This window comes from Mustela erminea, chromosome 4 (assembly GCF_009829155.1).
Source record: "Mustela erminea isolate mMusErm1 chromosome 4, mMusErm1.Pri, whole genome shotgun sequence".
NCBI classification, from domain to species: domain Eukaryota; kingdom Metazoa; phylum Chordata; class Mammalia; order Carnivora; family Mustelidae; genus Mustela; species Mustela erminea.
In genome coordinates, this window is record NC_045617.1 from 34,476,903 (window position 1) to 34,496,663 (window position 19,761).

The following is a 19,761-nucleotide window of genomic DNA, read 5'->3' on the forward strand; positions in this document are numbered from 1 at the left end:
AAATTATCTCTCCTTTTTAAACTGTTAAAGAGCTTAAAAGGAACAGAGATGAATATTATTTACATACTTAATAAGCTCTCATGGACTTAGTAACAGTCTATGACAAATAGGCTTGTTCTGCCTCTCATGAGCAGGCTTTATAAGTAGATGGAGCTGCTAACTAAAAACATGAATTGAATAGTCATTAAAGCAGACCTGACCGGACCTCTGCTTCTAGAAACTACAGCACTTGCTCTCAGGAACTAATCAATTTTTGATAGTATCAACAATTTCTTTCCTCAGTAAGTCATCCCATTTGTGCATCCTAAATAGGTAAAATTAATAAGGCTCTACCTGATTTAGTAAATAAACAGTATAGTGATTGATAGCTATACTGTATACTTGTACATATAATCCACAGATATAATTTTTGTGGATTTCAATGTTGGACCAATACCCTTAGGTAACTTAACTGTGAAATGTATAATTTCATTTATATGATTTCAATTTATAAAATTATTATACATTATAAAATTATAAATGTAATAATCATAATTATAAAATTTATAAATTTTATAAAAATATAAAATTATATAATCAGCTCCTTAAGTTCTAACTTGTATGTCCTGATGGGAGTGAAGAAGAGGAAAAACAAATCGAGAAGAAATAAAAAGGAACTATGCATTAAAAGGAAATGATGCATGAAACACAGTGTTCACTTTCGGGTGTATGCCGCTTACTCCATTTTTCAAAAAATGTCAGATGATTCTAACGTGAAAATCCTATTAAGATTAGTAGAAGAAAGGAAATCTGGCTTACCTTTTCAGCTTTCTGGTGCATCAGTTCACCGAAGAGTTCTGTGCAGTTATTTATGAATTTCTCACTGACTACAACAGTGTCACTGAAAACTACAGCTGAAGCCTGCTTGCTGAATGCTCTCATCACCTGCTGAAGCAACATGGCAGCATCTTCAACTGACAAAGAACTGGGTAACAGAGGCTAGAAGCAGAAACAAAGTGAAAACGAGTATAAATACAATAACATACAGATAAACCATTTGTTACATATATGCCCTCCCTAGGTGATCTCATTAAGTCTAATAGCCTTCAGAACCATCTCTATGCGGATACTGCGGATACCTCCCAAATTGTATTTCTGCTTTCATTATCACTCTGAACTCTGGAGTCATATGCCCTCTGTCTCCCTAACATCTCTGCTCTTGTGCCTAATAGGCATCTCAAATTCCACATGTATGGAACGACACTGATTGCAGCCGCCTACCCACCAACACCTACCTCCCACCCACCTTTCTCCATTGCTCCCCCATCTCAATTAATGGTACTGTTCTCCATGCAGTTAGCAGGCCCCAAATCTGTATGTCACACTCAGTTCCTCTCATACACCCATAAACAATCCATCATCAAGTCCTGACAACTTTACCTACAAAATAGATTTCTTAGCTCCTTGGACTATCTGAAATTACTGTTTTCATTAACTATCTCCACCCAGGAAACTTGTGTGGGCACCACATTCCTAGCAAGTAAAATGGTTCCTCGCACACAGATGGTACTTAAAATTTGTTAAATGAATGAATGGAACACCAAAATCTGGAATCTCTGGAAACTTGTGTATCCAAAAAGTAATTTTTTACTTTATAAAGACAATCTGGGCCTTGCCTAGTAATAATGGGATGGCCTCTTGTTTCTTTCTCTTCACCTGTACTTTTCACTTTGGCATAATAAAGGCAGGTCAATACTGAACACTGAAGTAAAACACCAACAGGACTAAAGCAGGTCATGTTAGTACACGAGCAGAGATTAATGAATGGATAAAGGATACACAAACACTATACAGTGGCTAATACCAATAAACTTGGAAATACTTGGATAAGATTGTAAGAAATCTCATCAGTATCAATGGCAAGACTGTTATGAGTATTATATTGTTTGCTTACTTGTTTTGAGATTTATGGAATTCTGGATGTTGACTATCTCTATCTAAAAGGTCATTCTACCTCAAAAGCTAAAAGTCTTTAAGCATAATTAAGTTTGTTTTTGCCATAACGATGTCTGCTACAATTTGGCTACAAAGCCAAGACTATCTTTATGTATCCTAATTATTAAAATGACCACATACTGGTGAGTATCAGTTATCATTGGTTTAAAGGAAAATTAATAAGAAGAAGATAAAACATACTGCAATATCGACCCATGTTCCAGAGCTGATGGCTTCCTCTACTGATGCTTCCACCTGATCCACAAGTCCTTGACCAACACAAGCTGCTTTCAAAAACAAAAGTTGTGTCGTCTTATATCTTTTCTTTATGTAGCTCACAGCATCTGGGATTCCAAGTCTGGACAAAGCATCAAATTCTAGAAATACATCACAAATAGAAATGGAATAGAAATTGTCAATTATTCCCATCTTTTAGAAATCCTAGAAAAAATAAGTTCTACCAATATCTATTCTTTGTGAATGCACTTCCAAATTTTTATTACTAAACATAGCTGTAGAAAAATTAGTTCAAATACTTCTTCCATCCCAGCTATGTCACACCGTCTCCAATTGAGGGGTCAAAGGGAAACATGAAAACTACAGACCAAAAAACTACAGAAATGGGGGTGAAGGAGAATGTAATAATTTACAGAAACAAAAAGTAAAATTTATTTTGCTTATTACAGTTAACTAAAGGTATCAGATAACTTAAGACAAAGTAATTCCCTAGTTTAATTTAGACTAGACTTAGCATATAAACAAAATTAAAAAAAAAAAAAAAAAAAAGACTTAAATTTATAGCCATTAAGGTTACTGGAGGTATCTACTGTACTCTCTGCCCCCAAATAATCTATTTAAGAAAAGGATTATAACAAAGTTCTAATCCAAGTCCATGGTTGAAGAAACTGAAAGGCATAACAGAAAGTGAAGAAAACATTAAGTGAAACCCAGTATTCTAGTATAGATTTAAATTGTTTGAACCATTAGTATCTTACAGGTTTATTACTGAGAAAGCAACTGATTTCTTACATGATTTGACTTGGGTTATGAAACTGATCAAACTAAGTGAGCTACAGGTACATACATAATGTATATGACTATTATATATAATATACATATACTAATTGTTTTAATGATTAAGTTCAGTCAATCTACTTTACCCAAATGACAGAACCTCTGAAAAAGGAGTGAGAATAGCTTCAGCGTTTCTGAAGAAGTGAGTGACTAATAAAAATGCACACTGTAAAGCTGATAGCCAATAAAGTATTTCTAAGATTATGTATCTGAATAATTGGGCAACTTCATAAAATATAAGATATAATAAATAAGATTATTTTTTGTGACTTAAAATATTCTTGAGATTGTAATAGTATCACATCACTGGAACACTGGTAACAATCAATACCAGTTTTGGCCTTCCCATATTAAAACTGTTCAGTAACTATGAAATTAAACTCAGTTCCAAAACCAACAAAAATCTGCAATTCGGCTACTTTTACATTCACAGAGAACCATTATAATCTTTTGTCAATAGTAGAGCATGTGTGTACTCCCAGGACTAATAAAATACTTTCTAAGAACGTGTGCAATAGAAGAAAGAAATTTTAGTTTCAAAGACAAGAAGAAATAGTTACCTAGATAGCCATTCTGTCTGAGAAAGGAATCCACCCAAGTACTTTGTGTTCTGGAGTAAATGTCAGGGACAAACACCGCCTTATCCTGTCTCCCACCAACCACAGTGCCTCGTAAACGTCCACTATTAACGAGTTCCTCAAGCACGGCTTAAAACAAAACCAAATACAAATAAATCAGAGCAGGTATGAATGTCAAGAGTAAAATACTACTTCACAATTTACTTATTCTCCTTTAAAAAAGCAATTTTAAAGTTTAATTGCATAAATGAAGGTATTATATTTTAGACAAAACTTTCCTGCCAATTATGAGAATATTCAGGTCACAAATTTAGGAAATTCTGGTGACTAGTTAAAAGTAATGAACTTGTAACACAAACTGGTTAATATTAACATTGAATTTTTTTTTAAAGATTTTATTTATTTATTTGACAGACAGAGATCACAAGTAGGCAGAGAGGCAGGCAGAGAGAGAGAGAAAAGCAGGCTCCCTGCTGAGCAGAGAGCCCGATGCAGGGCTCTATCCCAGAACCCTGAGATCATGAGCTGGGCGGAAGGCAGAGGCTTAACCCACTGAGCCACCCAGGTGCCCCTAACATTGAATTTTTTAGTTAAGAGCAATTTTGGGGGAAAAAATGCCATTATTTATATGTTTGAAAGTGGATGACTAAACACTCTGAGAATAGATAATATGCAATCACTAAGTGTTTCCAAATTCAGTTTCTCCTATTTAGAACATTTAAGACACCTGGATCACATTAGAATCAACTGTGTGAAATAAAGCCATGAAAAACAATTTTTTAAATTTTTTTAAAGATTTAATTAATTAATTAATTTGACAGAGACACAGTGAGAGAGGGAACACAAGCAGAGGGAGTGGGAGAAGCAGGCTTCCCACCAAGCAGGGAACCCGATGTGGAGCTCAATCCCAGGACCGTGGGATCATGACCCAAGCCGGAGGCAGATGCTCAACTACTAAGCCACCCAGGCACCCCAAGCCATGAAAACTTTTATGTTATTATATTTCTACTTTTTTTTTTTAATGTCATTACATTTCTACCATTTAAATTGCAACACATGTAAGAGAAGTATAATGCTTAGGTTAAGAGGATGGATCTAGATTTAGACACCCTTTAAGTCCAAATCTCAACTCTGTCACCTACTCCCTGACAAAAACTGGGCAAGTCATTTTACTTATGCTTCCATTTTCTCAGCCATGAAATAGAGATAATAGCAAGTGTCTCCAATAATTGTCGTATTCAAGTAAAGTGCTTGGAATAGTAGCTGGTGTATGATGAGCACACAGTAAATTTTAACTAAATATCATCATCACCACCACACATCATCATCATTAATCACCCTCATCATCGTCAAAAGGCTAATGCCAGTTGAGACCTGGATAGTACAGCCATTAACATAAAATACACGCTTTTTTATTTAAACCATAACATTTAACTAAACATTTCATTGTTTAAATACCAAAATACCCTGAAAAAGAAAAAAGCAGATAGGAAGGAGTTATTTCTAAGCAAATTAGAAAGCACAGTCAATACGTGACTGGCAAAGAAATGTTCATGAAAATCAGCCTTTACCAGAAATAAAAATTAGCTTATATGAGTTACAAGATTTTGGTGCTGAGTAAATTAGGATAACATTAGAAAAGTCTAGATTTTTCAACAGACTGCAACAAATAAATTTCATGACTGTACAGCACAAATCTGTGCTAAATTAAAAGTTATCAATTATTACTTGAAAAACTACATGAAATCCCACCAATCACCAATTTGTAAGATTCCAATATATGTCACATTTTTTTTTTTTAAAGATTTTATTTATTTATTTGACCGACAAAGATCACAAGCAGGCAGAGAGGCAGGCAGAGAGAGGCAGGGAAGCAGACTCCCTGCTAAGCAGAGAGCCTGATTCAGGACTCGATCCCATGACCCAGGATCATGACCTGAGCTGAAGGCAGAGGCTTTAACCAACCCACTGAGCCACCCAGAAGCCCCATACGTCACATTTTTAATTTTAAATTTATTAAACAAAAAATTTAACTCCATATTCTGAAAAATATAGGAAATTAAAATTAACTTTTGGTTTTAAACATGAATTTCTTTTCTATCCTTCATTTTAATTCTTCTATTTGCACAGGTATCTGAGCCAAAAGATTAAGTCATTGTTTTTAAAAGTTATTCCACCAAGATTTTTAAAAAAACCCTCAAAACCTGGTAACAGCTTCACAAGCACACACATAATATAGGTAATGAATCAAGACTATTCTGGAGATATTACAATGTTGTTTAAATGCTAAGAACATATTTTTACTGGTATCCTCTTTGTAAAATGTTTTTATTTCTTAAAATATTTTATTTACTTACTTATTAATTAAGTAAGCTCTATGCCCAATGTGGGGCTTGAACTCATGACCCTGAAATCAAGAGTCGCATACTCCACTGACTGAGCCAGCCTAGCACCTCTGTAAAAATTTTTTAGACAAACACTATTTACTTTCATGTTAGAAAATGTAGCAAGAATCTGTAAGAAACAAAGTGAAAATTATTCTTAATCCTACAATTTTAAATATCTCTTTATAAATATATATGCATAGCAGTATTTTACACACACACACACACACACACACACACACACATACACACAGAGTTTGTTTTTCATTCTATTCCTTTGGGGTAGCCAACATTAAATGTTTGGTGGATATAATAAATATATACATGAAAATTGGTATAGAGAAGCTTTTCAATGAGAAATATTTCAGCTATGTAAGTTTTAAGGTTAAAATAAGTCAAAACGTGAAAAATTAGTTAAGTTTCACTTTAATAGTCTATTTAGCAGCTAATTAAGTGACATATAATTTAAAGCAAACTCACAGTAAAGCAGCTGCTCTTGAAATCCATATTTTGAAATGAGAGAATTTAATGCTGTAGGCCTTTATAGAAAGAAAGAAAAAGACCTTAGTCATTCTAGAGTTACACATATTTATGAATTATAAAAATAACTAGAATAGCTAGTTTATGAAAAACACCAATTAATTTAAAAGAAAAATGAAGGCAAAAATAACACCAGATTTTACAACATTAATCAGAATTACACTACTGAAATTCCAGGGGAATTGATTTGTATTCACAATCCAGGATCAATTCACTTTCTCACCAAATTCCCTCCTCAGATTTAGTGGTATCTGATCAGCTTTTATTTTATGTTTTTCTTTATTCTAGTCTTTCTCTCTGGGAGGCTCTTTCTCTACCTAGGAATAGCCAGGTGAATGTTATCTGATCCTGTTTTTGAAGAAAAGTAAAATTATATATGTAGTGAAAGGAATCTGGAATGATATTCTCTCAGATTAGGTGGATGACTGGAAGGCAACCACTTAAAATGCTTTTTGTTTATCACTATTTTCTGTAATGACTGCTTTAAAAAAACAAAACAAAACAAAACAAAAATCCCGGCTTTAATGAGGCATAATTTACTACAATTCAAGCATCTTAATAAATTTATGAAGTTGAGGAACCATCACTATAGCTCTCAAGTCTAGAATATTTCCATCACCCAAATAATTCCTGCACAGATGTTTGTAGTTAATTCTCGCTCTACCCCTAGTCCTAGAGAACCACTGATCTGCTTTCTGCCACTACATACTTGCCCTTCTAGAAATTTCATAGAAATGGAATCAATGTATGGTCTCTTATGTCTGATTTTTTTCACTTAGCATCATTTTGAGGTTCATGCATGATGAAGCCTGAATCAGTATTCACTCCTTTTTATTGCTGAATGGCATTCCCTGTATGGAGAGACCACGTTTTGTTTATTCATCCATCAGATGATGGACATTTGGATTGTTTCCAGTTTGGGGCTATTATGAATAATGCTGCTACAAACAATTTTTTTCATGCCTTTGTGTAGACATATCTCTTCATTTTGGGGGGTAGATCCCTGAGAATGCTTTTCTTTTATAATTATCTTTTTTTTTTTAAGATTTTATTTATTTATTTGACAGAGATCACAAGTAGGTAGAGAGGCAGGCAGAGAGAGAGGAGGAAGCAGGCTCCCTGCTGAGCAGAGACCCCCCCCCCCCAATGTGGGGCTCGATCCCAGGACTCTGGGATCATGACCTGTGCTAAAGGCAGAGGCTTTAAACCACTGAGCCACCCAGGTGCCCCAATTACTTTTTTTTTTTTTTTTTAAGTAAGGGAAATTATAAAGAAAACAACACAGACTTTCTTTTTATGACTATATTTTTTTCCCCTATTCATTTTAAGCCAGTTATGCTTGTTTTCTGGTTTAGGTTTATAGTCTATGTTTTTATTTTTATGCATATAACTAAGAGACTTTTTAAGTTATTCCAAGTACTCAGTTGATTATCGAAGATGTTATGAATTTTGTCTATAACAAACTTGGGAGAGCAGAAACATTTGTCTGAATATGAATTGATATTTAAAACCCCTATGTTTGGAAATTTTGGCTAAATTATTATTTTTACAAAATTTTCATGCAGATCATTTGTTTTTTTTTACTAAGTTAATTTATCCTACTGTTTCAGCTAAATTAGAGTCCCCAAACCAATCAGGTCCATTTAGGTGCTTGAAGTTTGCTCTCTGCTTATATTATAATTATTACAACATTCTCATGTTTTGTTTTTTTTTTTCTGTTCCCTTCTATCTGAACACATCCCTACAAAAATGTGGAGGGCTCCTTGAAGGACTTTATCTTAAAATTTCTGCGTGTATAACTTATTGTGGATTTTGAGTAAACATGTAACTGAAACACACAAAATTTCTAGCTTTTTTTGTACAATAAAACTTGGCTGTTGAATTTTTATTATTTCAATTTGGAATACAGTGCAGTTTAGTATACCTATATATGTCCCTGTTCTAAGTATTTCCCGTTCTTCTTTCTGGCTACCCATCACAACGATATAAACCCTTTTAAAACCAGAGATGAAGGTGATTTCTCTAAAGTTAGACCAGAAAAGTGGAGGGAGTGGGGGGCTCCTTATATTTAAGAGACAAATATGATGATATGGTACATTAAATGGAACTATCTGGAAGCCACACAGCCTAGCAAAATCTTTTGAGGCTCAGAATTTGTTTTGCCCTCACGCTTTAATAATATACCTCTTCAGGGCTACTGTGAGTCAGAAAAAATATTATTTGCCAAACCTGATGGTAACTACACTCACCACAATAATTAGTCAAAGAAAATAAATGTCAATAGGAAATTATATTTTGTTCTTATTTTTTGATCAAGTAATAAACACACACAGTACGAAAAAGGTACAAAACTGAATCCCCCTATATTCTCATCACTCAGCTACCCAGTACTCCAGAAACAACTACTGATACCAGTTTCTTGTGTCAGGACACAGGCTGTCGGGGCCTATGTGGACAAAGGAGGGCGTCCACATGGGGCTGACAGCTGCAGCAGCAATGGGGTATCAGTTACATAAAGGGGAATCACTCAAATAAGCAAATTTAGCTGACCTTTGAACAATGTGGATTTGAACTGCATGGGTCTACTTTATATGTAGATTTTTTTTTTAAAGATTTATTTATTCATTTGAGAGAAAGACAGAGAGTAAGAGAGTGCATGAGAGGGGCAGAGGGAAAGAAAGTCCAACCTGACTGAGCATGGAGCCTGGTGCCGGGCTCGAACTCATGACCCTGAGATCATGACCTGAGCAGAAACCAAGAGTCAAATGCTTAAAACCAACAGTGCTATTCAGGCGCCCCTATATAGAGATTTTTATTTTTATTTTTATCTATTTTTATTTTTTAAAGATTTTATTTATTTATTTGACAGAGAGAGATCACAAGTAGACAGAGAGGCAGGCAGAGAGGGAGGAAGGGAAGCAAGCTCTGCGCTGAGCAGGGAACCCGATGCGGGCCTTGATCCCAGGACCTTGGGATTATGACCTGAGCCGAAGGCAGAGCCACCCAGGCGCCCTATATGTAAATTTTTAAAATACACATATAGTACAGCACTGAAAATGTATTTTCTTTTTCTTATGACATTCTTGTTTTTTTTGGGAACATTTTATTTATTTGAGAGACAGAGTGAATGAGCACAAATTGGGGGGATGGGCAGAGGGAAAGGGAGAAGCAGACTCCCTGCTGAGGAGGGAGCTGCCCGATGACATGGGACTAGACCCCAAGACCCCAGGATCATGACCCAAGCAAATGCTTAACTGACTGAGACACCCAGGTACCCCATCTTTCTTATATTCTTATTATTTTCTTTTCTCTAGCTTACTTTATTATAAGAATAAGGTATATAATCCATATAACATACAAAAGATGCATTATTCAACTATTTGTCACTGGTAAGACTTCTGGTAAACAGGAGGCTATCAGCAGTTAAGTTTTGGGGGAGTCAAAAGTTATTCCCAGATTTTCAACTGCAGTGTGGGGGTTGGTGACCCTAACCTCTGTGTTGTTCAAGGGCCAAGTGTATATTAAGGATAATGGGAAGTAGGTTTCTCAGGGCCAGAGAAGGAAGCTGCAAATATGGAAAAGGAGAAAACTAGGACAAAACTAGGTGCTTGGAAGGGAACTGGAAGTATCAGTGTGAACTCATGGTTTTCGATAAAAAATACAAAAATATAGGTAAATAGAGGGGTGTATACTAACGTGTCTGTGTGTCCCCTAACTTTTCTGCTGAGGGGGCTTGGGAGCGTTGAAAACCAAATAGCAATAACCAATTTAAGCGTCCAGATCTTGGTTTCTAAATAGTATACTCAACCAGGCAGGGTTCCTTAAGGAAATGGCTGATTCTAGGTTTGGGGCAATAAAATTATGAGCTGAGCTTATAGCTTCTTGTTTTACCAGAAAGAAGAGATGTTTTCCAAGAATGATGGGGTAGTATTAAAAGGACACAGAAGTCAGCATGAAGGGTGGGCCAATAGCTAAATCAGAGCCAGTTTAAAAGTATCTAAATAATGGTAATAATAGATTTTAATCCAATGGATAAAACAGGGAGCCATGAGTCCATACTGATTTAAACAAATGAATAAACTGAAAGTTTGGTTAAAAAAAATAAAACAGCGTGACTTATAAGATCTCAAACTGCCCTCCCCACAAATTATTATAAAGAAAATACAAGTAGCTTTATGGCAAGTCTAACAGATATCTCCTTACTAAGAAGTTATACTGCATACCATCAGTAACTAGAAAAATCTAAACTGTCTACTCCCTGCTAGGATTCAATAACAAGAACACAGAATCACTTTGGTTACATTCCTGTCAAAGATGCATAACCTGAACATCAGCATGAAAAAAATAGCAGACAAGCGAAATTGAGCATTTTATAAAATCACTGGCCTATGGTATTAACAAAAGTGTCAAGGTTATGAAAGTGAAAAAAAAAAGACCACATTTAAGTGTTCCAGACTGAAGATGCCTAAGGAGACATGACAATTAAATGCAATATATGATTGTGAACTGGGTCCTTTTACAGTAGAAGACATTATTGGAAAACTGGTAAAATGTGAATGAGCTCTGAGGACTAGATGGCAGGAATGTATCAATGTCAATATTCTGATGTTTGTATTGTAGTTATGTGGTTATATAGGACAATGCCCTTGTCTGTAGGACACAGACTAATGTATCTGTGATGGGATACTATGTTAGGAAGGAACTTCCTCTCAAATGGACAGAAAAAAAAAGGTTCTCTTGAATTTTTCTGTAATTGTGAGATGATTTAAAAAAAAAAAAGGAAAAAAGAAAATGGTTGCACTAACTTGCACACTTTCTTCTCTAACCTAGTTTTTTGTACCAGTGCCTTGCATATATTGGGTGCTCAATAAATGCTTTTGATTTGCTGAAGGACAAAAGAACAATGTCCCAGAAGGTAGTAAGAGTAGAGGAAGTGAGACTGGTTAGAAAGCTACTAGAATAGCCCAGCTAAAATATGGACTGAAGTGGGAGCAATGGTCATGTCACAGAAGTAAAGATTACATAAATCTTTAGAACACAGAATTCAAAAGCCTTTGTGTTCTAGAAAAGGGGGAAGTGAAACAAAGAATGGTATAAAGGATGACTCCCAGAACTGTGGCAAAACCAACTGGATTAGTAACATTCACTACTAAAATGGAAACACAAGTAGAATAAATTCAGGTGGGGTAGGGTGGGGCTCAGGGATGATGAGTTATTTTAAATATGTTTAAATATGCTGAATGAGAGGGACTTATAAAACATTTCAGTAGAGATCTGTGTGGGTAATATGAGTCTGAAATTTAAAAGAAAGGAAAAGTCACCTAGGAAGACAGTGCCACACTAAGAATAAAAGATGGCCTGAAACAAAACTTTAAAGGCTAGGAAAGGAGGAATACCCAGAAAGGGTGACTTATAATGTACAACCAAAGGAGGTAAGAAGAAAGCAGTTTCTTTTGCTTTAAAAAATAAAATGTTATGTTAAAAACAAAAACAAAAACAAAAAGGAGAGGAACATTTTAAGAACACTTAAATGAAGTTAAATGCTGCTGCCAAGTCAAGGAAAACAATGTCAGAATGTATGCATTAAAGTTCATGCTATTGACGTCATTACTTTGTAACCTGGTAAAAGCCAGATGGGTGAGCTGAGAAGACATCAACTCTTGAGATCGTTTACTTTAAGGAAAGGGATAAATAAGGTGGGGTAGACAGAGTGGAATATGGGGTTGAGAGAGGTTTGATTGTTTTAAAATGGGAGAAATTTGGACCAAAAGCCACTGAGATAGTTAATGACACAAGAGAGAGGACATAATTGAGAATGTCCTCCATATTGGAGAGTCACTCGGGGTCCACACATTTCAGAATTTTTTTTTTTTTTTTGAGGATTTTATTTATTTGAGAGAGAGCAAGAGTGAGAGAGAGGGCATGAATGGGGTGAAGGGCAGAGGGAGAAGCAGACCCCTGCTGAGCAGGGAGCCCAATGTGGGGCTTGATCCTGGGATTTTGGGATCATGATCTGAGCTGAAGGCAGACGCTTAACCAACTAAGCTGTCCAGGCACCCCCATTTTCAGAAATTCTTATTTTAGAAAAGTTCAAGTGATTTTGAAATGAACATTGTTATTCATTAGAACTGTAGGATGGCATTTAGTCTGAACCCCTCTGAGGTTCAAAGGAGTTAGGTAACTGACATCTGCTGCAGCTCACATGGTTACTGTATGATAGAGCAAGGGCCTGAGGACTTCTGACTTTAAACGGCCTGCTCCTTCCATGATCCCAGGATGACTTCATATACCCCTCTAGTTGTTCTGTAGACCCACATCTGGGGTTATGAGGGTGGTTAACGTGGGGAGTGGAAGATGTGGGTTGGAGAGAGTCTGGCTACATTCTAGGGCTCTGGAATCCCCACTTCCGTTTCACAGAAGGAACCAATCCTTCTGTATGCCTAAAGAAGTAGGATCCTGAATGAGATTTTAATTTAAAAAAAAAGGAAAGAAAAGAGAAAAAGCTCATAGGGGAAAAAAAAGCACACCATGGTCAAAGATATGTAAAAATGTACCTATTTTAAAACAGGCTTAAAAAAAATTAAATAGGCTTACCGGGTAATGGCACTGAAGAGTCCACGGATACGTGCTTTATGTCGAGCTACGAAAGCTTCAGTAAATATTACTCCTCTATTATCAAGATCAATGTGTCCATTAATAATTCTACCTAGTCGCTGAGTTAGGGCCTGGGGGTAAAGATGCAAATTTTTATTAATTTGAAAGAACAAAATTATATATATATAATTGTATAATTGTATAGTCTCAATAAAGTCATGCTGCTAGTATTACCCATACAATTGAACATTTCAACAAACACAAATTCAGAGGCTCTATAAGCTAAAATGAAGATTTAGGATCTAGGAAACTTCATGTCAGAGCAAAATCAAGAATTCAATGAGTCAAATAGCTGGTATCTTAAAAGGCTTTGCTACTTCCTAAGAAGGGCTTTTTTTTTTTTTTAAAGATTTTTAAAAAATTTATTTATCAGAGAGCGAGCAAGCGAGCACGCGAGCGCACAAACAGGCAGAGGCAGAGAGGGAGAAGCAGGCTCCCTTCCAAGCAAGGAGTCCAATGCAAGACTCGATCCAAGGACCCTGGGATCATGACCTGAGCTGAAGGCAGTGGCTTAACCCACTGAGCCACCCAGGTGTCCCAAGAAGGGCTATTTCTAATGTAAAATAAAAGTGACTGCTTAACCAGTTTTCTAGATATAGGCAGCCTGAAACATAAAGGCAGCCAACATATATACATGGGTCTTCAAGGAGACCCTATCTGGAGTTTTGAACACTGAGTAAAATAAATGTAATTCCAAGATTCTGAAACCTACACAAATATTAAGACCTAAAAAGTTCTCTTCTCTGATGCAATTATTAACAAGTTTATCTGTGCCCAGAGATCTATACTAGCAGATAACATGATTCCCTGGTAATTCTGAGAGTATTTCTAGGACTAAGGCTGGGGCCAGGTACGTCTGAAATAAGTCTGGACATATTTCACATCCCAAGATGAGTTAGCACTACTTAGGGGAGTAGCTGATACTTTTCTGATATAGAAAAATGCATTTCAACAATTTTTTTTTTTGCATTTCAACAATTTCTTAATGAGCTTTTAGAATACTGCCTGTGATATTCAGAAAAACTAGAACTGAAAAATGTTAAGAAAATATACACATTTCCAGAATGTGTCAACAGTGCAGTTTCCTAAGAAATCATTTGGGTCTGTTCTGATACTCTTAAAATGTGTTTTACAAAAAATATTTTGACCTTCTGTGATTAAAATATATTTGTTCATTTAAAATAGAACATAGGCTCCTGAAATACTATATAAAATAGGTCTGTATTCAAATGGTATTTTAGATGCCATAATAGGAAATCACTCTTTCAAAATGGGTGAGTATATCTATTTGTATTATAAATTAGTCTCATGCAATTATGAGACTGAATTTTCTTAAAGTGATATATACCTAAGAAGAGATTTGACTTTTATTTATCCCAGTAAATACAAAACAAAATCATCATTTATTGAGTACCTCCATTGTTCCAGACATCTCACTAGATACACCATGTGTATAACCTTACTAAGTCTATGAAAAAGCTAATTATTCTCATTTCAAAGATATGTAAATTGAAGCACCAAAGAGTTGAAATAATTTTCCTAACACTAAATAACTAAACAGTGGCATAAACGAATTCAAATCAAAGTCTGTTTAACTCCAAAGCCCATGCACTTTCCATTGTACAAAATAAATGTCTGTAATTCTAAAATACCAAACTACTTTAAGAACAAAGAAATAATCATTTCTAAATGGTCTCATCAGAGCCATAAATGTTCAGAAGTATCCCCCAAATAAACTGCGACAACAGCAATAGTCAAAAAAATCAAGTAATGATAAGAAAATCTAGTTTTTTTCTTCCAATTAAAATTCTTTATTTATCTGAAAAGATATCACACTATTAAGAAAAAATACCTGTGTCAGAAAGTTTCCAGGAAGGTCATAGGTTTTACACAGCTCTGATATGGTGACCTGACCATTTTCTTGCAATTTATCATTTACCTCTTCTGCTAAGCGATCCAGATAGTTCCTAATAGTTAAAAAAAAAAAAAATTACAAGTAATGATTTTCCTCTTTATGTTTAATTTCTGTGCAATAAAATATGCCAACAAAATAGTGAATAGGGTATGTTTAGATACACTTGATTCGTGACTCATATTCTTAAGATTATTTTTTTCTTATCCATGTAAATATGTAAGGTCAATCAAATGATAAGTGCTGGGATTATTTTTTAACAATGTAAATACAATGTAAATTCCTTCAGTCATTTTTCATTAATATTTTTGGAAGAATGTTTTGTTTCAGAGTTAAGATTATAAAGGAAAGATCATAAAAGTTATGTTTTGTGCTGCTTTAAGATAACAGGAAAAAAAATCCAACTTTTTATTATTTCCAACTACTCCATACAATCAAGCATTTATTAAGTACAATGATCCTAATAATGAAAATCAGCATTATGAGAGTTCTAAACAAAATGCCAAACTGGTCACAACTGTTCTAAATTTAAACACTAAATTATTTAAACTTAAACACTAAACTGTTCTAACTTTAAACACGAAAAAAAAAATAAAGAAATACAAAAAAGTGCTCTTAAATACTGTACTTACTCATCTATCAGTTGTCCCAACACTAACTGAACATGTTTTTCTGATTTTATAATGTCACCAATTCTACTTTCAATATGAGTCAGATCCACATTAATTACCTGGAAAATAAATAAAATTCTATTAGTGATAAGTTCATATTGTTTCTTGAGTTTGTTACATATTAGAGCTATAATATTACATATTAGAATTATAAATACAGTGACTATTAGAACTATCTACTTAAAAACTTACTTTCTCTTAGATTAATTTGAAATACTGTGAAAAAGTCTCAGTCAAATAAAAAATTAGAAGCTTATTGCTTACTAACTTTCATTTCTGAACAATACATTTTCACTTGCTAGGACAGTTTGCATTAAGAAGCTATATTTTCATACAACAAGCACCACTTACACAAGATTTTCCAGCCTCTTGTATATAGTGTACCTTGCTAATGACATGCACACTTATATGTTCTAGAAATATCTTCTACTTTTAAAAATATTTCTTTACTCCTTTCATATACTAAAAGCATGTAAACATGAAAATTATTTTCCTCTCCAAATTACATTAACTCTGTGACTACATAAAATGACAACTATGAGTTTATCTGGTAAAGAATAAGCAAGAAACTGAGAAAGAAGAATTTATTTTTCTAAAGATTTTATTTATTTATTTGACCGACAGAGATTACAAGTAGACAAGAGAGGCAGGCAGGGAGAAAGAGGAAGAAGGCGGCTCTCCGCAGAGCAGAGAGCCCGATGTGGGGCTACAATCTCAGGACCCTGGGATCATGACCTGAGCCGAAAGTAGAGGCTTTAACCCACCCAGGCGCCCCAGAAAGAAGAATTTATTAAATCATTCAATATATTAGAACTTATTAAGTTGATTAAATTTATTACTGAGGACTATAAAACTATTTCTTCACAAACACTGTACAAATACGATACCAGCATTAATGAATATTTAAGTCACACTATCAAAAACTTGAGAAAGTAAAAAATTTTATAAATTTAAAATTTACCTGTTGCAGATCAACAATGTTCACTCGACCTTTAAAGAAAAGACATCTATTAATGTCATATTTACATATAAGTACACACAAGCCAAAAACTGTAAATGTCAACAGATTTACATTATGGGCAGTCGAAGTCCTCCTTCTACAAAGGACATAAAGCCACAATAATTAATGTTTTCAAATACAAACCATTAGCTGAATAATTATTTATGGCTGAAGGCACAGGCAATAATTTATTTTTGAAGTTTTATCTGTCACATCAGGCCAGTAACAAACAGCAACTGATACATAAGTTGGCCAGACCTATAGACTTAAGATTTACCGCCTATCACAATTTATCTACTGTGACCAAAAGGATACAACTAAATTCAGATGAACTTTTAAAAAATTTTTGGAATGAGTACATTTCCACCTATTGGCAAAAGAAAATCTGTTAAGTATTCCAAATTATAGCTAATATTTTATTAGCATTATGCTGGAAGATGAATCAGCACCAAGGGTGTATCTGATAACATCTACTGAAGAGTTGTTTTCATAGTTGCTTCTATTTTAATCAAACAGTATTCAAATTAGCTCGGTAGTTTGTTCAAATTTTAAAAAGACAAAAACTTTATATGTTTGTAATAGCATTTCCTACAATAGATATAGCACCATACTACTTGCTAATTTACAAACACATAAAGTTAAGTTTTTAAAAAGAGTGTGGTAGTATAGCCTCATGTTTCAACAACCTATAATCCTTTAAAATCTGTTCTCCTTTCATAATTACCACCTGATAATAGCTGAGTAACCTCCCTTGAGTCATGCAATAAACTCATGAACTATGAATAGAAACAGTTGATTAATTCACCTATAGGATATATAACTCCTAAAAATAATATTATTACAATAACAATATAATTGGGTGGTCCTATACCCTCCAAATAATTTATTATCTATGTTTTAAGTTGTTTTTTCCCTTCCAAATAACCAGAGGAGAAAATTGAGGAATTACTTACCACCTCGGACATGTAGCTCGTCTCTCATTTCTTTACTAATTTGAGCTGGTGTAATATATTCCTTCCCATCAAGTGTGTGAACTACTTCTAGCTGTTTTTGAGCAATCAATTTATTCACAATCTCAATGCAGTTCCGCTCTGACAACCTGAGAGACACAAGAAGTTTTAAAATGCACTCGATACATTTGTGCTTAACAAAATTAACAATGCATGAAAACGGGCTTTTAAAAAAAAAAAAAAGTTTGGATGAATAGTCACAAGGGTCTATAGTACAAAATCTGTATTTCTTATTAGTAATAACTATACTGATTCAGTAAGTTAAACAACAACAACAATTCTTGGGAGCAAGCAGGTTTACATAAACTCAAGTCATGTACCTAATTGGTACAAACCATTCTATGACAGAATTTCAAGTTTGCTCCCTCCTCTGGACCCGCTTCTACTCTTCAAATCTGAATAGAAAAGTGAGGACATATAATTTAGATAGGGAAAAATCCTGCTCTTTTAACTTCAATTTACCGTTTAAGGTCAATTAAAAAAAAAAAAAAAAAACCAAACCAGAATTTTCTTTTAAATTAAGTGTGTGATTGTTTCCCTACTGCTATTGGTCTGTAGGCAGGATATGGCCTAGGAAAACCAGGACGGCAACTGTTATCCAAGCACTTAAGTACCTGTAGCCCTAGTTTGCTCTCAGTGCTACAAAATACCGTATTAAAGGATTTAAGGTCTTCAAGCCCCAGAAGGCACAAAAACATCAAAGGTGAGAGACAGTCCACAGAGAGCATTCTGTTAACACTGTGCATGTGTTCTGTAACATAAAAAGCAGAGTTAGGGTGCCCAGAACACATCCCCCCAAGGTTAGTGGGTTTGCAAGAAATGCCAGTGTCCAAGGAGTCCTTAAAAATGACAGATGGGACCAGGGGTCTGGCCTAGCACAACTCTTCTGGTGCACAAAAAGGCAAAATGTCTCAAAAAAGAGTCAACAGGACATTCGCTAAGTACTGTATTTTGGCCTTAGCCTCTCCTCTCCGGCTTATTCTAGGTCAGGTAATGTACAACAGGCCATGATGCCGTAGGGACTTGACGGGTAAATAAGGCTCAGAGGGACACTCTGCAAACAGCTAGAAGTCGCCAGCCTCGGCCATCGAGAGGGCGGGGCGCGCCAGCTCTTGGCTTGGGCATGGCTGGGGGGGGTTCTTCGGGGCGCAGAAGCTTTCGGGCTTCACCGCCGAGAAGTAGACTTGGAGCTGCAATCCAGGCTACGGGAGAGAGGAGAAGGCAGAAATGGTGACACAGGGTGGGAAGGTGCGGGGTCCAGAGCCAGGGATCCCCGGCCCCAGATCTCGGCGTGGCTGCCAGGGGCTATTTTGGACCCCGCAACGGAGAGGGAGGGTCGGCACCTCTGTGTGGCCTCGGCGAACTGCGCCCGCTGGAAGTCAGCCGCCAACCGCCTGATCTCTTCCCAGGCGTCCGCCATCACGGCCCCACTCGCCGAGCCGCCGCAGAACTGCCGACACGTCAGCCTAAGCCAGCGGGAGCCGAAGCGGAACAGGCCGCGCGGAGGGACAAGAGGCTCCTCCCCCGACGCAGACTTCGGGCGCGCGTGGTCCGCGCCGGCAGGGGCGTGCCGGAAGAGCCGCAGCCCCGCCCACCTCGCACGGGCGGGGCGTTCTCCGTGCTGTGTAGCTACAGGTTTTAGCTTTTGGGAGACAGTACTGAAGGGTAGGTACGCGTTGTGTTTTTTTGGTTTTGGTTTTGGTTTTGGTTTTGGTTTTGGTTTTTTTTTTGTACAAAGGTGACTAATTCGGGTACCATAAAGACTGGGAATTGCTTTACTCTCATTCTGGATTTAGAATGTTACTTTTTCCTATTTCTCCTCTGGGGAAGGTTGGCTCCATCAAGCAACGAAGAAATAGAAACATACGATGATACGTATATACAGTTATGGATGAAATAGAGAGGGCAAAGGACACGTTTATTTTGCTTTCCCCTGCATAGATACCAGTAAAAGCTATTTAATC

At 35.8% G+C, this 19,761-nt stretch overlaps 1 protein-coding gene across 2 annotated transcripts in view; it reads right to left on the reverse strand.

The window, feature by feature from the left end:
- The window catches only part of UFL1 (UFM1 specific ligase 1), a 32,570-nt gene extending 13,236 nt beyond the window's left edge, over positions 1–19,334 (reverse strand). The window contains exons 1-11 of one of the 2 annotated variants that reach the window (XM_032339027.1): positions 19,141–19,324; positions 18,133–18,192; positions 17,741–17,886; positions 16,749–16,777; positions 15,749–15,846; positions 15,057–15,171; positions 13,145–13,275; positions 6,491–6,549; positions 3,609–3,755; positions 2,176–2,351; positions 799–978 (exon numbers count right to left, since the gene is read on the reverse strand). In XM_032339027.1, the coding sequence (XP_032194918.1) occupies positions 799–978; positions 2,176–2,351; positions 3,609–3,755; positions 6,491–6,549; positions 13,145–13,275; positions 15,057–15,171; positions 15,749–15,846; positions 16,749–16,777; positions 17,741–17,768 (963 nt within the window). In that variant the 5' untranslated portion in view covers positions 17,769–17,886; positions 18,133–18,192; positions 19,141–19,324. Of the gene's footprint in view, positions 1–798; positions 979–2,175; positions 2,352–3,608; positions 3,756–6,490; positions 6,550–13,144; positions 13,276–15,056; positions 15,172–15,748; positions 15,847–16,748; positions 16,778–17,740; positions 17,887–18,132; positions 18,193–19,140 lie in introns of both variants that reach the window. The other variant, XM_032339026.1, reaches the window with a different exon arrangement.
- Between the last annotated feature and the right edge of the window lie 427 nt (positions 19,335–19,761).